This window comes from Spinacia oleracea, chromosome 5 (genome assembly GCF_020520425.1).
Source record: "Spinacia oleracea cultivar Varoflay chromosome 5, BTI_SOV_V1, whole genome shotgun sequence".
Lineage (NCBI taxonomy): Eukaryota > Viridiplantae > Streptophyta > Magnoliopsida > Caryophyllales > Amaranthaceae > Spinacia > Spinacia oleracea.
The window spans coordinates 846,067-865,702 of record NC_079491.1 but is presented as its reverse complement, the minus strand read 5'-3'; the positions used below and the strand labels follow the sequence as shown (position 1 = coordinate 865,702).

General features: G+C 35.6%; 3 protein-coding genes and 1 non-coding gene across 4 annotated transcripts; all 4 read left to right on the top strand.

The window, feature by feature from the left end:
- Positions 1-595: 595 nt before the first annotated feature.
- Positions 596-5,058, top strand: LOC110775769 (stachyose synthase). The gene is given in 8 exon segments (XM_056828739.1): positions 596-2,151; positions 2,153-2,435; positions 2,905-3,082; positions 3,451-3,686; positions 3,688-3,822; positions 4,315-4,497; positions 4,623-4,802; positions 4,804-5,058. Coding segments are annotated over 8 exon segments (2,772 nt in total). The 5' UTR covers positions 596-781; the 3' UTR covers positions 5,011-5,058.
- A 3,605-nt stretch (positions 5,059-8,663) lies between these two features.
- Positions 8,664-8,737, top strand: TRNAN-GUU (transfer RNA asparagine (anticodon GUU)). The gene has a single exon. It is a non-coding gene; the product is annotated as a tRNA-Asn (tRNA).
- A 6-nt stretch (positions 8,738-8,743) lies between these two features.
- LOC110776733 (dihydroorotase, mitochondrial) lies at positions 8,744-17,660 on the top strand. The gene is made up of 9 exons (XM_021981289.2): positions 8,744-8,896; positions 9,429-9,492; positions 12,909-13,057; positions 13,147-13,328; positions 14,001-14,137; positions 15,173-15,338; positions 15,456-15,572; positions 16,080-16,240; positions 17,211-17,660. Exons 2-9 carry the CDS (start codon positions 9,463-9,465, stop codon positions 17,400-17,402), a joined length of 1,134 nt encoding a protein of 377 aa, XP_021836981.1. The 5' UTR covers positions 8,744-8,896; positions 9,429-9,462; the 3' UTR covers positions 17,403-17,660.
- Positions 17,661-18,249: 589 nt separating this feature from the next.
- LOC130461870 (probable ubiquitin-conjugating enzyme E2 25) lies at positions 18,250-19,463 on the top strand. The gene has a single exon (XM_056830127.1). The coding sequence runs from the start codon at positions 18,280-18,282 to the stop codon at positions 19,282-19,284; it is 1,005 nt and encodes a 334-aa protein (XP_056686105.1). The 5' UTR covers positions 18,250-18,279; the 3' UTR covers positions 19,285-19,463.
- The last annotated feature ends 173 nt before the right edge of the window (positions 19,464-19,636 follow it).

The following is a 19,636-nucleotide window of genomic DNA, read 5'->3' as shown; positions in this document are numbered from 1 at the left end:
GATCACTTCCTACTGCTAAATTGCTAACCCCCATTTATTCTTTATTTTCTCATGCAAGTGTCTTTCAATTCTTTTATTTCCATTAATAAAACAAACTTTTATATAAAGCGGTCTTACACATATAAGTTAAGCAATAAAACCAATTAGTTAAGCAATGAAACCAATTAGTTAAGCACTGGAATCAATTAGTTAAACAATGGAACTAATTTAGTTAAGCACTGAAACTAATTAGTTAAGCAATGAAACCAATTAATTAAGCAATCAAAGTGGTCTTTTCGGTAAGACGGTCTTACACAAAAGTTGCCGAATAAATAAATAAATAAATAAATAACAACCCAATAAAATTACTCTACCAAAGTTTCTAGCTGAATCAGTGAATCCAATCTTTCTGTAAACAAAAACATAATTTTCCAAGAAAATGGGTCCTATTTATCATCTTCTATTTATTCATTGCCTTGTCTTCTTACTCAAATCATCCCAGAATTCCAATTAATTGTTTCAGTCTCCTCAAAAATTTCTCCCTTTGTTTCTTCACAGATTGTTTCTTACCACCCCAATTATTGCAAACAATCACACACTTATAAAGTTATAAATGCAATTATTTTTGTATGATCACACACGTTTGAAGTTATAATCTTCCACTGTTTTATTAGAAACTGATTTTAATTCCTTAATTACATATAAAAATGCACCAAAATTCATAAGTTTTCCTGCTTTCTTTTTCTTGGGTGTGTAATATTTTTATTTATCTTCAGTTTTCCTCTGTTTTTTCCCATCATCTATGGCTCCTCCAAATGACCCAATTATACCAAAAACTACCCAAATAAGATCCGAATCCTTAAACCCATATTTCGAATTATCCAATGATAGAAAATTCAGTGTCAAAGGTGTAACTTTGCTATCAAAAGTCCCTAACAATGTCTCCTTCACTGAATTCTCCTCAATTTGTAACTACTCTGAATCAGATGCTCCACCTTCTATCCTTCATCGTGTACAATCAACCTCCCAAAAAGGCGGGTTCTTCGGGCTTGGGCTCGAAGAACCCGCCCATAGAGTGATAAACTCCTTAGGAAAATTCCATGACAGGAATTTCCTTAGCATATTTAGGTTCAAAACATGGTGGTCTACTCAATGGGTAGGAAAATGTGGGTCGGATTTACAAATGGAAACTCAATGGTTGTTACTTGAAATTCCTGAAATTAAGTTATATGCTCTTATTGTGCCCTTAATTGAGGGTGGGTTTAGGGCTGCCCTTAAACCTGGGGATGATGATGATCATGTAATGGTTTGTGTGGAAAGTGGTTCTACTAGTGTTAGGGAATCAAACTTTAAGTGTATAGTTTATGTTCATGTTTGTGATAACCCTTATAATATAATGAAAGAGGGTTTTAGTGCTATTAGGGTACACCTTAACACATTTAGGGTTCTAGAAGAGAAGGGCACCCCTAGTATTTTGGACAAGTTTGGTTGGTGTACTTAGGATGCATTTTACTTGAGTGTTGAACCTAAGGGTGTGTTTTATGGGGTGGATGAATTTGTACAAGGAGGGTTTTCGGTTCGATTTTTGATTATTGATGATGGGTGGCAAAGTGTTAATTGTGATGAAGATGAGCTAAATGAAGATAGGAATGGCCTTGTTTTAGGTGGTGAGCAAATGAATGCAAGGCTTCATAGGTTTGATGAAGGAGAAAAGTTTAGGAAATACAAAGGTGGTTTGTTGTTAGGGCCTAACCCTCCTCCCCTTAAAGATGGTCAGTTGATCGGATCTGAACCAGCCCATCCTGACACAACACATAATGGATCATGTGGGTCAGATCCACTTATGACCCATAATTCGACCCACCTTGAGTTAACTAAGGCAGGCCGTGTGTCAAATATCTTCAACCCACAACCCACCAAATTCACCCATGACCTACCTTACCCGCCACGTTGGCCATCTCTATCTCCCCCTTATAACCCTCTGAAGCCAAAGTTGCTCATCTCGAAAGCTATCGAGATCGAGCAGGCTCAGAAGGACCTTAAGAGGTTTGTTCAAAAGGGACTTGAGGCTGATTTCTCTTCCCTCGAAGAGAAGATCCAAGTGTTAAAGCATGAGTTAGATGAGTTGATGGAAGGTGAAAACGAGAGAGAATCAAATGATAAAAGTAATGAAGTTGAGGAGTAAGTTTAAAGGGTTGGATGATATTTGGGTGTGGCACGCTCTTTGTGGTGGTTGGGGCGGTGTTAGGCCGGAAACAACCCATCTTAATGTAAGTGTAGTTCCTTGTAAATTGTCTCCTGGTTTAGCTGGAACAATGGATGATCTTGCTGTGGATAAACTTGTGGAAGGTGGAATTGGATTAGTTCATCCTGATCAAGCTGGTGAATTCTATGATTCAATGCATTCCTACCTTTCTAGTGTTGGAATTACTGGTGTTAAAGTTGATGTTATTCAAGTAAGTAATTATTTACCTTGATATACTACCTCTGTTTCGATATAATGGTTACACGTACTTCTAATTTTGACATGTACTATACACAAACTCCAGTTTGGACATCGTTTGTGATGTATACGTAAGGAAAAATATATACTTTGTCCCTTCTCTTTTAATTGCAACGTTTTGACTTTGATAATTAATAGTATCTCAGTATAAGTAAGAGTTATAAAAAGTTGATTGATTCTGTTAAAATATAAATCGAGATGAATCTAACAAACAAGATCTCACGTGAATATGTTTTAGTTTATGTATAAATAAATATTACAACTAAAAGAGAAAAGAGGAAATATATCGATATTATTCATGTAGGATCTTGTTGGATTTCTTAATAAAGAGGAAATATATTGTTTTTCTTTTTCATTGTCTTGTTTGTTTACTTAAGGTGTAAGAATAATTGTTTGTTTTGCTTGGGTAATTCTTTTTGTAGACACTTGAATATGTCTCGGAGCAATTTGGAGGTAGGGTGGAGCTTGCAAAGAAATATTATGATGGATTATCCAAATCTTTGGAGAAGAACTTCAAAGGCACTAACCTCCTTTCAAGTATGGAACAATGCAATGACTTCTTATTGCTTGGAACTAAACAAATATCCATGGGAAGAGTAGGTAAGAACATGGCTTCGTTAACTCTTTTTCACCTGAATTTCCCTTATATGAACTTAAGCTCTGTTTAGTTCAACTAAATTTGATTGGAATTAACTTATCTGAACTTAATTGAACTTATTTTTGCTGAAAAGAACTTTTTTGTGTTGAATTTTCTGAAAACTTATATTTACCCTCAACTTACATAAACTTATTTTTGTTGAAATAAGTTGAAATAAACAGACCCTTATTCAAGTTATTATGATACGGAGTATGTTTCATATTTATTGGCGTCTAACTTGAATTTAATAAGAAATATAAGGGGTTTTTTGAATATCCTAGTCAATTATGTTTGTATTTGGCCTTAATAGTGTGTATGATATAAACAATAGGTGATGATTTTTGGTTCCAAGATCCAAATGGAGACCCAAATGGGGTGTTTTGGCTACAAGGTGTGCATATGATACATTGTTCATATAACAGTTTATGGATGGGTCAGATAGTCCACCCTGATTGGGATATGTTCCAGAGTGATCATGTTTGTGCTAAGTTTCATGCCGGCTCTCGCGCCATTTGTGGTGGACCGATCTATGTAAGTGACTCACTTGGTGGCCATGACTTCGACCTAGCTCCTTAAGAAGCTGGTTCATCCTGATGGAACCATCCCCAAATGTCAAAACTATGCACTCCCAACTAGGGATGTTTTGTTCAAGAACCCTCTCTTTGATCAAGAATCTATTCTTAAGATATGGAACTTCAACAAGGTAGTATTAATTGTTTTGTTGCCTTCTAAGGTTTTTGTCACAAATATTATGTACCCCATATTTTTTTGGTCAGAGAGATCCACAAAGGGCAAAACCGACTATACCCTGTATAAAAGTACTAATTTCACGTTATACTTAGCTAGGTTCGGGTATATATTAGGTTTAGGTCATATGCAATGAGTCTTTCCTTTCAAATTAGGCCGATTTCGGACAAGTTATATTCGGGTAAGGAACGTACGGTCAATAAACTAACAAGAAAAAAGTTGAAAAATAGAGTAAATAGACGGTCCATGTAAATACTAATCTATTCATATGTTTATTTTTACGTAATCTATTTTATTTTACTAAATTATTGCCTTTACATTGACCCCGACCCTTTATCCAATGTACTACCCTGTTCAATAATCAGGTCTAATACGTACAAAGTACTAGTGTATTATTAACCTAGAGATTTTGGCCGGGCTGACTTTTGTGTATAATTTATGTTTGAAGTATGGAGCTGTTATTGGAGCATTTAATTGCCAAGGAGCAGGGTGGGACAAAAAAGAGAGAAGGATCAAAGGCTACAAGGAATGTTACAAAACTATGGAAGGTTCCATACATGTAAAGGACATAGAATGGGATCAAACATTAGAAGGTATAGAAATGGGTTGTGTTGAAGATTATGTTGTCTACCTTAACCAAACAGACTCACTTCTTTGAGAGTGATGGATAGCTCAGTTGGTTAGAGCTTCCATCCCGATTCCAGGTGATCTTGGGATCGATTCTCATCCCCGCCCTTGTGGCTCATTAGCACCAAAAAAAAAAAAACAGACTCACTTCTCTTGGTTACAACCAAATCCGACCCAATCCGGGTCGTATTGAACCCCTCATCTTTCGAACTTTTCACCTTTGTTCCGGTCAAGAGGCTAGGACGAGTTGTAAAGTTCGCGCTAATTGGTCTAACCAATATATTTAACAGCGGAGGTACGGTCCAATTAAGAACTCGAGTTTGGGGACTTGAGTGCTAAGATTAAGATCAAAGGAGGAGGGTGCTTGTTGGCCTACTCAAATGAGGAACCAAAGAAGTGTATTGTAAATGGTGAGGAAGTGAGATTTGAGTGGTCTAATGATCAATACAAGTTGATGTTTAATTTGTTTTGGATTGAAGAGGATAGTGGTGTTTCTCAAGTCATTGTTCAATATTGATTAAGAGTGTAATGATTTTGAGAGCTACTAATAATTTTGGGTTTTTCTACGTTATATCTCTATATTTCATTGATTTCTACGCTATATCCAAGCATTTTAAGATTCACATACCCTCGTAATTGCAAAACTTAACCGTTTTTATCGTTGTCGTTAACCCAATGTTAACCATTTCTATTATATTTTTAAAAGATCAAGAAATTTCTACATTAAGTTGAGTTAACAACAAGCATAAGGTTGATTATAATATAGAAACACCTTAGTTTGTTTAAAAAGTAACCGAGTTTTTAAACGTGAGATTAACAACAAGGATAAGATTGACTACATATTACAATCACAGGGGTACAGTGTGGAAAATTTTAAAATGCATGTGTACAAAGTAGAAATCAAAGAAATACAGGGGTACAACGTAGAAAAACCCAATAATTTTTATCTTTGTCTCGATGATCTATTAATATTGATTTCATTTTTATCCATAACCTGACATTGGAAAAACTAGATCGAGTGAAAATCAAAGTAAATAAATCGTTAAACAATATTAAAATAACACAAAAAATCCGAGCATTGAACGGTCAAAACTAGTTCTATATGATATACAGAGTACTCTCGTCTCGTATTTATTAGAAAAGAATACGAAATACAAGTTTACTTTAGTGCAATGTAGTTAATCGAGTGTGATCATGTATAATATTATTTTTTTGGACCCCAAATTTATTTTTCCCACCTTTGAAAAAACACAATGTTTTTACCTATTATTTAAAAAGGATAACTATAGATGATTAGATGACATGTGTCATCCCATCTTTTATATACCCATGCATAATTTTATTTTATTTACAATTTTTCATTTTATTGTTCACCATTTAATTCATATATTTATTCAACCTTTTTCACTTCATCTCTCTTTAACACTCAATATTAAATACGGCCGCATGAATATTAAATAGGAAAAATTTCATGGATATGAGCGAGTATATATTAGAGTAATAGCTCTCCGTAATGTACATGTTTTACGTACGTGTACATCATTTTAAAACTACTGTTATGACGTTTGATTCTTTAATACTCCGTAACATTGTTGATAGAGAATTTTCTACCATGACAATCTTGGAAAAGATTCTTTTCGAGATGAAATCATGTAATTCATATTCTTTTTTAAACTTAACTTATTTTTTTATAACATAATTTCTCTTCAATTTCTCCCCGGAAAAATGAAAATAAGATGAAAAATAACAAGTTTAAAATTTGTATTTTACGTAAGTAGTATAACACCATGCTTAAGTGGTTAATTTTAACTAATTATGTTTTACAAAAATTCCAAATTTTACTACGTCGTTATTTTTAATTTGTACCTTATATTTTCTCCAACACACATAGCGAATATAAATCAATTTTATTTACTTAAAATATATTTTCTATTTATAAATTATTATTTACGAGTAATTAGTTATAATCCGTAAATAAATTTAATCTCATCTGTGCGTTGCACAGGTCCAAGTCTAGTTCTTATTAGTAAGGTTTTCCGTCGCAAACGCATATAAATTTGTTGGAACTGTATTTTGAATTTTAAAAGAATGTGAATTTGTTAGACTTGTATTTTGAATTTGTTTGAATTGTATTTTGGTTTTTGCCATCAAGGGAGGATGTTTGTTGGCCCAAAAACACATCAAGCCCCCAAAGCCCAAATCTATACCATAGAACAGGGAACAACAGGGAATAAGTAAAAAAAACCAAAAGAGTCTGTACCGTTAGAAATGTTTCTTAGAGTACAAGGGGAAATTGGAGAAATCTATATCGTTAGAAATGTTTCTTGAGGAACTAGGGAAAATTGCTTAAATCTATACCGTTTATTTAATCGCATTTTTTTATATATAAACACATCATTTATCTTTCAACCAAAACAAAAGGCAACAATGGTGTTGCCATTTGTCAGAATGGTAGGCGACAAAACAAAATCCAAAATTATACTCGTAACAATGGCGTTGCCATTTATCATATGTTGGGTCACCAAAGCAAGTGCAAAATTGTCGACAAAATCTTACCAGAGTAGTTGCAATACTAATCAAACGTTTCAGAATTCACATCCCTCCATCATCTCCATCTACTATTTGGTTGAGGGATTGCTTTGCTTATATGGACCATATTGTTGCGAACCGGTTGAGGATTACCATTTTGAAGGAACGGCTAGAAATAATTAGAAGTGGTTGATATATTATGTAGAATAATTTTCATTTTGTGTATATACGTATTTATGCATAGTGTATATTCTAACGGAATGTATACAAGGGGATTGCTAGGTTTACAAGTTACAACATAAAGTCAACCTATAACATACACTATGCATAAATAAATAAATACATTATACACAAGCCAAGATTATTCTACCTAATCTATAAGTGCTGAGGTCGTTAGTGTTGAGATAATTCGGAATATTTCTAATCTGAGACACTTGTTATTTCTATACGAAGTTGTTTATCGAGAGAATACAAAGTTTGAAGTTTAGTTAATTTATTATCAACCTGATTATCTGTAAATTTGATACATTATAAAGCGTTTTACCTGTCCAATACAAATGCTAAGACGAAGATTTCAGGTAATCAATGGAAGACAAAACTCCCCTATCTAATACTCTGTACGAAGTATAAATTATTAGTTTAATTATATGAATTTTTAAGGTAAGAATCCAAGTAAGCTTGACTTGCATACTAGTTCAAAATTATTACTCCATACTTTTTCATAAAGTTTATTGGACATTATTAAAGAGCTTATTAACCCTAAATCTTACGGTAATTTTTGTGTAAGATCGCATTATCGGAAAGACCACTTTGATTGCTTAACTAGTTGGTTTCATTGTTTAATTAATTAGTTTTAGTGCTTAACTAATTAGTTTCATTGTTTATCTTATTAATTTGAGTGTTTAATTAATTGATTTTATTGCTTAACTTATAAGACACCAAGACGGTCTTTTGTGTAAGACCGCCTTATATAAAAGTTTGTATAAATCTTAAGACTTGAGCTGACTTTATAAGACATTATTAAAGACCTTATTGAAACTTACTCCCTTCGTCCCATGATATAGTGTCCGTTTGACCAAAATCACGGTTATGTATGTAAAAGATAACATTGATAATAAAAACAATAATTATTTGTACTTTCAAGATAAAGTACATGTTAGTTGGCTTTTATGGAGATAAATTAGATATTAATGGTGTGTACATAATAAATAGGCCTAAAAAGACAAAAATCAAGCACATGGGTTGACTAAAAGTCAAAAAGTACAATTTTCAAAGTAAAAATTCTGACTTTTTTAGGACAATATTGGAATTTCAATTAGTGCATGAGGGTATTATGGGTAAACATTAATGGTTTAAATTAGAAATAGGCACATCATTTAGGGACACAGTTTTAGAAAAACAAGCAATATATTATGGGACAGAAGGAGTATTATTTATCAGATATTTATTAGACTTTAGAAGTAAATAAAGGGAGTATATGGGTAAATAAATGAGACGATTTTGAATAATAAATGACGATAAATAGTAAAATGCCGACATAACATATGAATTTTTTTTTTAAGACAATACCCCCTTGATCGAGAACGCGCTCTATGTCTCTAGGTGGTCCTTTATCTTCTTTACGTGAAATGTTAGCAACAAGCTGGAATAGCTCAGTTGGTTAGAGCGTGTGGCTGTTAACCACAAGGTCGGAGGTTCGACCCCTCCTTCTAGCGAATATTCAATTTTTTTTTATCACGGCATCCTCACTCTACCTTCGTAATTTGTCGCTCCACTTGCATCCTTCAAAAAGGTTCAAACTTTTTGCTCCATTTCCGACCTTCCGCCATCACAGATACAATCTTAAACCCAATTCAAAATTCAGCAATCAAGAGGTTAACTTTTTTTTCCTTGATTTATTTTATCTCTCTTTTTTTTTTCTTTTCTCGTGTAGTATTTTCAGCAATTAGGGTTTTAGGTTTCTGGAATCCAGATTCTATACAGCATAACTGAATTTTATTTTGTTTTGTAGGAAATTTCTGTATTCTTTTTGGAGTATTTTGATTGATCACCTCTCAGTTTTTATGTTTAATTGACTGTTGTTAATGTGGTAGAACAAGTATAATCACTTCGTCCGGAATTAATATTACATTAATTGTGTAGTTTGAACTAACAATGTGACAACTAAATCCGGACATATTATATTTCATATTCCTTAATTGTTTTACTCTTGATTAATACAAAGGCCAAGAAGTTGAGATGATTGTAATTGTTAATTCAATCAAAAATTGAAAATGGCATTCACACATTGGATAATCTTGAGTTCATTCGGTCCTTTCGATTTTACTAGAAAGCAATGAAATTGTTTAGAGATACTGAACTTGTATTTGAACTAATCTACTCTTTCTGGTGTTTTGGGATTGTTAGGTCGTGTGCTAGTATTCGTTGCAGGCAATTCCAGATGATAAACACTTCAATTTTGTCATACAATGTAAGCATTATTGTTAAGCGAGTACTCGTATTTTGTTTACTGCGTGGTTCAGCATTCTTGAGATGGATATTCTGTACATAACTGAAGTGCTGTGATAAACCTGTTAGAAACTTGTGATGTGATATTTACGAACTAGTGTCTTTTTTTATTCGACAATTATGTCATACGAGGTATTAGGCATACAAGAGGATTTTTGAAGGAGTACACTATACGTATGTCTTTCTGGAACTTTTGTATTTGTTGGAGATTGGTTCGGAATGATTAAAAAACCCGAGGAGCAGTAGAACATATACCTTTGAACGTTTTTTTTTATTCATTAGTCGAAGTGTTGTAGCTTCTGTATCAGTTTAGAAGCTAGAAGCTGTTCTAAAATCTAAAAATTAGTACTCGGCATTAGCTTATCAGGCACGTTAATGAAGGGCTAAATTCTAATAGGGAAAGCCCTTAAGTTGTTGTTCCTTTTCTTGTGTTATAATGTAAGTCAATGACTTAATTATTACTGTTGCTTCATATGATCATATGTGGTTTCATGTTGGTGCATATCTTAATGAAACTTGTCAAAGACGACTATTAACGTTTGCTGAGACCTCACCCAATCCCAGCATCTTATTAATGATCTTTGATGATTAACAGCAATTCATTCAATATATTAAGAACAAAATAAGCTGGTAAACAATAAGCTTTCAACCATATATTTTCTCTCTTTTCTTAATAAAAAAACGGCTGTAGTACAAACTTGCATATATATGTGCTCTTTAGGGTTGCAGCAGCCACCTTTTACACCTCGGAATGTACAACTAATCATGAGCAAACTATCCTAGAAACTTCCTAGGAAAAGACAAGAAAACAACGTACTACAAAATGAGAGAAAACTGGGATCATGTGACTGCTGATGTCACTGATCCTTTGAGGCCTTTTTTGTTGCTGCTGTTTGCATGCTATGATGGGCTGGTAGCCTTCTCTACACCTTGCAGCCATCATTCTTCAACACTCCCCCTCAAGTTGAGATTGGTGAGGTAGCTTTCACTCCCAACTTGTTTTGGATGGACTGATGTTGTGCAGCAGGCAATATCTTTGTGAAGATATCTGCCAGTTGGTTCTGAGTAGACACATAGGAGGGGGAGATTATACCTTTTGAAACTTTGTCTCTTATGAAATGGCAGTCAATTTCCCCATGTTTGGTCTTCTCATGGTGGACAGGATTGGCTGCTATTGATGGTGCAGCGTGATTGTCACACAAAATTGAGGTACACCCTAGAGACTAGTTCTTTCAGGAGCCGTTTTAACCACATCACTTCACGCATTGTCATTGCCTTTGCTATATACTCTGCCTCTGCAGTAGATCTTGCCACTACAGATGCACCTAAGTGAATGCAAAATCCTGTTGCAGACCTTCTACTAGAAGGACACCCAGCCTAATCACTGTCACAGACTCACAGTAGGCAGTTAACATGGCAGATGAGTTAGACGCAAGCAGAATGCCTTGATTAGGGGTTCCTGAAAGATATATGAGCACTTTCAGAGCAGCTTGATGATGTACACTGGTTGGAGTATGCATAAACTGACTTAGCACATGCACAGTGTAGGATATATCATGTCTAGTCAAGGTCTAAGTAGATGAGCTTGCCTACTAGTTTCTGAATATCTCTGGGTTTGGAAGAGGATCTCCACTTTCAGGAGTGAGTTTGAGATGGCTATCCATAGGGAGTCTAAGTGCACTGCAATTTGTGACACCATACTCGATGAGCAAATCACACACATATTTCTTTTGTGAGAGAAAGATTCCTTGCTTAGATCTCTCTACTTCAATACCCAAGAAATATCTCATTTCTCTCATGTCTTTCATGTGAAACTGAGATGACAGGAATGTCTTTGCTTGCTGCATGAGATCCATATTGTTGCTTGTAAGAATCAAGTCATCAACAAGGATCCCAACAAAGTTTTCTGTTTCTTCCTTAATGAACAATGAGTAATCACTTCTAGATTAAGTGAATCCATTTCTGACGAGAGCAGAGCTTAGCTTGGAAAACCATTGCGTTGGAGCTTGTTTCAATCCATATAAGGATTTGAGCAATCTGCACACCTTGTTGGTATTGTGAGTCAGATTCTCCCCCTGAGATGATGCAAAGAATCTGAACCCTTTTTCAAGGTATCCGGGTAGAAGTTTCGTGTACACAACTTCCTTTAAATCTCCATGAAAGAAGGCATTTTTTACATCCATTTGATGTACAAACCAATCACTAACAGCAGCTGCAACAAGTAAAGATCTCACAGTTTACATTTTAGCTACAGGAGCAAATATCTCTTCATAGTCTATCCCATATTTCTGCCTATTTCCCAACACAACAAGTCTTGACTTGTTTCTGCCAAACCTTCCATCTGAGATAGAGCCACTTGCACCCAATAGCTTGTTTTCCATGTGGAGGTCAGTAATTTCCCATGTGTTATTGCTCTCCGGAGCTTCTAACTCTTCATTCATAGCTTCCCTCCATTGTTCTTCTTGTATAGCTTGTTTAAAGTGTTTAGGATCAGGAACCTTTGGCTTGATTATCTAAACCAGGAAACAGAAGTATTGAGGAGTCACACTAGTTTGAGCCACCATTTGAACTTGAGAGAGATTGGACACAGTCACATTTGACACTTGGTAATTAGAGTGCCAAGCAGGTGCTCTGTGATTTCTAGTGGACCTTCTTTGTCCTGGTTCTTCACCAGTTTCATCTCTTTGAGGTCCATCATTCACAGTTGTATTGTGAGTATCATCATCTACCCAAATGTGAGGTTGACTCTCTGAGGTTGTACTTGGTTTTCCTTCAGCTGAAGTTGAGTGAAAGATGTGATAAGGGAACACACTTTCATAGAATTTCACATCCCTTGACACAAACACCTTCTGGTTCAACAGATTGCAGAGTTTGTATCCCTTTCTGAGTACTAGGATAGCCTAGAAAAGTGCAGGGAACTCCTCGTGCATCAAATTTGTCTTCGCTGGTGCTTTCAACCATATATGTTCTCTCTTTTCTTAATCCAAAACGGCTGTAGTACAAACTTGCATATATATGTGCTCTTTAGGGTTGCAGCAGCCACCTTTTACACCTCGGGATGGACAGCTAATTATGAGCACACTATCCTAGAAACTTCCTAGGAAAAGACAAGATAACAACGCACTACAAAATGAGAGAAAACTGGGATCTGTGACTGCTGATGTCACTGATCCTTTGAGGACCTTTTTGTTGCTGCTGTTTGCATGCTCTGATTGGCTTGCTACAAGGATGGGCTGGTAGCATTCTCTACACCTTGCAGCCATCATTCTTCAACAATCTTGGTTTTCTTGCCTTCATCCATATTGTTCTTTTGCTTAAGATATTCTGTTCTCAATTTTTGTTACTGAATCTTATAAGTGTTTTTTTTCTTCTATCTAGGCATCAAATTTGCCTATTCCAGGGATAAAGAGGTTTAACAAGATAAATATCATCAATGCGGTAAAGATGGAACTGACTCTGACACGCCCTGATGATTGGCATCTTCATCTCCGCGATGGGGATCTTCTTGCTGCTGTTGCTCCCTACAGGTAAGTCATAAGGGAGAAGTATGGTTATTTTGCATGTGTGATACTTATGTCGGTTATTATTAAGTGTGAGTTATCCTTTTGTAATTCAGTGCAAGACATTTTGGAAGAGCAATTGTTATGCCAAATCTAAGGCCTCCTGTTACTACTACAGCTGCTGCTATTGCTTACCGGGAGTCTATTATGGAAGTATTGCCTGCTGATAGCGACTTCAATCCTCTCATGACACTGTATTTGACTGATACAACAAGCCCTAATGAGATCAAGCTTGCCAGTATGTCCATAGTTTACATTTGAGCTAAAAAAAAGTTATATATTGTAACTGTTACCAAATTCCTAAAATGGTTGTGGTTTATAATATGTGAAGTGGAAAAGATAACTTGTTTCAGTATATGCCTTTCTGTATACTTCTCTTTTTACCTATAATTTTGGTGGGTAAGGGAAGAAATGGGATACATACACCAGCTATGGATAAAAGCCAAAAAGTCTCTTTAGCACAGCCTTTTTCTCTTTAGCGCTGAACCGAACTGAACTGAATTGAACTGATTGGAACTGAAATTAAATCCAAAAAGAACAGGGCCTTAGTACTTCCCATGGCTTTTGCTTTTCATTCCCTTACCATATGCCCATATTTTCGCTGTTCTCTCACTTTAATCACTGCTCGCTTCTGATGATAGAATGCTGCAGATGTATGTCTTCTAGAACTGTTTATTTGATTGGTTTCTAGGTGTACATTCATGGGAGTCTTAGGAGTTCTATTTCGCATATATACATTACAAAATGCCTTCTAAACTATAGTAAACGAACCAGCATAATCTCTTTTTTTTTTCAAGTAGGATCCTGTTTTTGTAATTGCTAATTAGTCTTTGATATGGTGTAAAATGCCTGATATTCTGATAATTGGATATTGTTCCGATTTTTTACTAGTGGCTGATTCTTTTGACAGGAAAAAGTGAAGTGGTGTATGCCGTAAAATTGTACCCTGCAGGCGCGACAACTAATTCACAGGATGGCGTCACTGATCTTCTTGGAAAGTGCTTACCTGTGCTTCAAGAGATGGCTGAGCAAAACATGCCTCTATTGGTGAGTTAATCTATTATATATTCGGGTACAAACTCTCTAGGTCGACTAGGTGTCTTTTTGTTGTCAATTCTTAAATATTGGGCTTTTCCCTTCTTTATTATGATCTTTTAGTTAGAGAAACTCCCTCCTATTTTGCCTATGATTTTCTCAGCATTACCTGTTTGACCTTTTGAATATACTCATTATTTTGACATCATGTATAGGCTTTTCTAAATATGAAAATGTTTCTGAAAATAAGCTTTGTTTGGGTAGTGATGATGCGGCCATCATTTATCTCTTTGGTATCCTTCCCCATTTAAAAAGACTGCTTGTATTTTCCCGAAGTATTTATCACCCCCTTCAATTGAATCTTACCTTTGTTTTTTTGTTTCTTTGGTGCTTCATTTTCATTATTGTTCTCTCTATTTGCGGAAGTGGGGTTAGGAGTTGAGTGTGGTGAAATATATGGCACTAATATTCCAAGGCTACTATCCACTTTGAACATACAACAATATCATCCTAACATGAAGTCCATTGGTGGCAGGGTTTGGGAAAGTCTACTACTTTGTACTGGCAGAGAAAAACCCCGCTGTGGCCCATGACATTGATTGTTATGCCTTGTAAGAGAAGCTTGGGTTTCTTGCCTCTGCTGATTATTGGCTGATGTCACTTAAAGTTGGCAGAGGTTGAAAATGAAGAGATTTCAGTCAATAATGCAACCTCTCTGGCGTTGTGGAGATGATTATTGTCATATCCACAATTATCACATTATTGGGAAAATAAATTACCACGATTTTAATATGTCATGTCTATAGTCTGTACTTAAGAGAATTCTTATTGATTTACTATGAAATTTTGTGAGATCAAGTTATGAGCTTTTATTCTTGACCATGATGGAACTTTCTGGTGCTATGTGCCTTCTTGGATAACCAAATTATGCTTGACAGGATCACAATGAATGGCAGTTTTATCTCTTTATCTCCATCTCACTCTATGCATATGTGAAAAATGTAAAAATCATTTTTACTGACTATGATAATTTGTGTATGATAATAGGTTCACGGTGAGGTTACAGATCCCGACGTAGATATATTTGATCGTGAAAAAGTTTTTATTGAGACGGTTTTAAGACCTTTAATTCAGAAACTACCACAACTAAAAGTTGTAATGGAGCATATCACTACGGCAGATGCTGTTAACTTCATTGAATCATGCAATGAAGGTAAGATCATTGTTTTGTTATATAGCAAGGTTTTTTGGTCAGTAATTGAACTTAATGTATTTTTCTTTCAGTCTCCAATTTGACTAATCCAATATTTTGTTCCTTTGTGTTGACCAGGAACCGTAGCAGCCACTGTGACTCCGCAGCACATTATTTTGAATAGAAACTCTCTCTTCCAAGGAGGGTTACAGCCTCATAACTATTGTCTTCCAGTGCTCAAAAGAGAAATCCATAGTATGTGTTCTTTAATCTGGGTAATAAACATCTATATTTCCTATGTGTGTGAAAGAGTGTAGGTCAATTGTAGACCTGATCATCATGAGCCCGGCTCACTGGCTCGGCCCAGAAAAAAGCGGGTTTTGGGCAGAAATTTCAGACCCGGCCCGGGCTGATTTTTTTTGGGGGGGGGGGGGGTTTGGACAACTCAAAATTGCATTCTAAGTTATAAAATTGCCCCGATGGCCCGAAGCCCGCATTTTGGCCCGAAATAGCGGGTTTGGGCAGAAATTTTCGGGCCAGTCCGACTGAGTGGGCACAATTTTTAGGTCATGGACTGGCCCAAACCCGTCCCTGCCCGCAATTGATCAGGTGTAGTTAATTGTTTAATTTAGTTCACTCAAACTATTCTAGAAGAAGATACTGTGAAATTTTCTGGGTGGTGTTTGACAGGAATTTCTGTCCTATTTCTGTACTCTCTACCGCTCTGCATCCTCTGATAGTACCTTTTGATTGTTTATCTAGGAAAGACAATTCTATCCGCAGTAACGAGTGGGAGTAAGCAATATTTTCTCGGGACTGATAGTGCTCCTCACGAGAGGCAACGGAAAGAGAGTTCCTGTGGATGTGCTGGAATCTTCAACTCCCCTGTTGCTCTATCACTATATGCTAAAATATTTGAAGAGGTATAACTATAAGCCATTGATTCAATTTGTTTCATCAAATACCCCATACTAGCATATAGTTGGATACATCTACAATATATTCTGGTCAAATGTTAGGCTCATCTTGTGGAAAGTAATAATGTGCATCCAATCTGAACTAGCCTATTCATTGTATGTAGGTTTTCATGTTCAGTACAGGTGCTTGAGAAAACGTTTAAGATGAGAAAAATGAAAAACAAAGGCAAGGGTGAGTTGTTAACTAGGGAGTTTCAGAGGGTTAACCTCTGAATACTGTAATTAGGAATTATATAACTGATAGTCATCCACCTTTTACCAATTATATACTTCAACTGATAGTCATCCAACTGATAAGTCCCTAACAGTGGTCAAACTGACAATTTTTCTCTCCCACCGAACTCTTTTTGGAATACTGTAATTAGGAATTATATTACTGATAGTTATCCCACCTTTTACCAATTATCCTCTATAGCCCTAACACTAATGCATCTAAGATGCACCATGTGCATATCATGTGATGAGAAAATATGAGAAGGACCACCAACGGGCATAAAAACACCTTTGGGTGCACGGAATAATTTTTACCCTAACACTGGTTAAACTGATAATTTTGAATACATTTTCTCTTCCGACTATTTTATTTCCCGGATTAATAAAAAAAACATTTTTTGGGGCTTAATTTAGAGTTTAACCCAAAGTATAATTACAATTTCAGATCAGGTTTCGTACATATGCTTAAAATTCAGGTGAGTTTTTCTGTGAACCAGTGTACTACGGAGTATATCCATACAGTTAAATGAATGATCAAGACCAATCAGCAAACAATTACTCCTTAATCCTTATTGAACACCAAAGATAATCAAAGAGGTTGCCTGTCCAAAAAATTCTGGGGTCATCTCGAACTTGGGAAGTTGGGAGCATGTTTGATTAGCATTTGCTGGTACTAAATTTGCTGCTTTATTTTCCTTTTCAGGCAGGTGCCCTCGACAAGTTAGAGGCATTTACAAGCTTCAACGGACCTGATTTTTACGGTCTTCCAAGGAATACATCAAAGATCAAGTTGAAAAAAGAACCATGGAAAGTTCCAGAACATTTATCTTTCCCTTTCGGAGAAATCATCCCAATGTCTGCTGGACAAACACTTGACTGGAAACCATCTTTTTGATACAGTATGATCCCTCATTTATCTTAAACTTGGTCTTTCTGTTTCAAAATCTCAGGTTTCTGAATGTGTTTGCTTCATATTGATGATAAGTATATTGCAGTTTTGTAAGAGCCCCTTCGCATTTTAGTTGGTCTAAATTTGGGAAAAGATTATGAATTCTTTTTATTCATTTTTGTAATCTGAGACCAGTATAATCTTAAACTATGATTTTAACAGCTAATTTTCACTTGAAAAGGGGGATTTTCATCATTCTGTCCACGAATTTGTGATTGTTTTTCGTTTTTATGCAAAATCCACCCTTTGTTGTTGTATTCTGAATTTTGGGTTTAAGCCGAGGAACAGCACCTTCTGAAAGAGACCAGACCAGTTCAAGTGGCTCGTCTGATGTACTCTGACGTACTTAATAGGAGTTTAACTTTTAAGCATTTTAAGGTAACTTTACTTCTGTTTTACCTTGTTTTATTGTACAACTGTCTTAATTAAGAGTTTGTGATCAAATTGAACATCTATATTTCCTAATTCGATCTTTGAATATACTTGTATTTATTTAGTTTTTATTTTAGATAAATCTTTGAATCTTTACAGACTCTTAGTATTAGATAAACTCCTAATATCAAAATATAATTCAATCTTTATAGGAATTCGATTTTTAATTACTTGTATTTATTTATTTTTTATTTTAGATAAATCTTTGAATCTTTACAGACTCCTAGTATTAGATAAACTCCTAATATCAAAATATATCACTATTATGTTTTCCTAGTCCGAATCTGATTCAAACTTTTAGAGCAAAATCTTCAACCCACCAAACCCTATATATAAGTGATTCCCCTTAATTTGGGTCATAATTAACTCATAATCAAGCACATAAACAAAGATGGCAGAAACAACACCAATATTTCCTGTTAAATCAGAGATTGAGGAAATACTAGACGACGTTGATCAAAGCTTCATTACCTTCCAGAACTTCGACGTCCACTCTTTCCCTCCCTACGATCACCACTTCATCGTCAACCCGCCGCCACCCGAACGCCCGAAATTCTTCGGCTCAAGAAGACAGAACGAAGAACTCGACTTCAAGAACAGGATCGAGCGAGAGTGGGACCTACTTAGAGACAACCTACCCAAGACGATTGCCGTTAGGGTTTACGAAGGTCGAAAACAGTTCATGAGGGTAGCTATCATAGGGTTAACGGGTAGTCCGTACGCGTACGGGTTATTCTTCTTTGATATCTTCTTACCTAAAGAGTATCCTTCTAAACCTCCCCTTATTTTCCACCACCATAGTCATAAACCTCTAGACTGGAACCCTACCTTGCTCAACAAGAACAAGAACAAGAACTCTAACTACTACTCCAACAAAGGTGGTTCTGGCTCTGGTTCTCATTACAGGTGGGACCCACAAACGTCGAATATACGCCATATGTTAGAGTCAATCCAAGCCAACGAACTAAGATTCTTAAAGATTTACGACAATGTAGGTGAGAAAGACTTCTTGTTATCCCACCGCAACATGATTCGAACCCTTAGGTCGCCTCCCGAGGGGTTCGGGGTTTTCGTACAAGGGTATTTTCGTAAATACTCGCATGCGATCTTGTTGAACTTTAAACTTAGGAGGGATTTGAGTGTGTGTCAAAAGAGGACGAATTTGTTCTTTATGTTGGTAGAAGCGTTTGAAGGTAACGGGTCGTACTGTAAACATCTTGTTTACGGTGTCAAAAGAGTCGTAACATCACAAGATAAGATGGTTGTTAATGGTGAAGCGTCTATGGGTGAATTGGCTAGACGTGCATTGTTGAAGACTAATAGCTTGATTACGAATTGGTTTTGCGATAATGATAGTGATGGACGTGATCGTTATAGGACTATTCACCATCATTAACAGATTATACTTCAAATATCACGAATTTACTATTAGTAGTGTCTCTTATTTTCTTTTTAATTATTGCTTTAACATCTATTCATATTGTTGTTGGTTTAATCTTTCCTTTCGGATTATCGATGTAATTAACTTTATAACGGGCGGATTAATTAATTTTAATTCTTTTTTTTTTGACATAGGCTGAATTTTACATAAAATTTTACACAACTACACACTAAATTCTACAACAAAACTAAGGTCTTTATCAACCATTACACATATTAAATCAACAAAGTACACATGAACAAACAATGAAAGGGCTTGATCCCGTGATTGTTGAAAATACCTTGCTTACACCACCTTTGATGCGGTG

Coding starts and splice junctions, on each gene's coding strand:
- LOC110776733 (XM_021981289.2), top strand. CDS start 9,463: ATGATAAACACTTCAATTTTGTCATACAAT. Junction 9,493..12,908: donor CTTCAATTTTGTCATACAAT/GTAAGCATTATT, acceptor TCTTCTATCTAG/GCATCAAATTTGCCTATTCC. Junction 15,339..15,455: donor CATTGAATCATGCAATGAAG/GTAAGATCATTG, acceptor TGTGTTGACCAG/GAACCGTAGCAGCCACTGTG.
- LOC130461870 (XM_056830127.1), top strand. CDS start 18,280: ATGGCAGAAACAACACCAATATTTCCTGTTAAATCAGAGATTGAGGAA.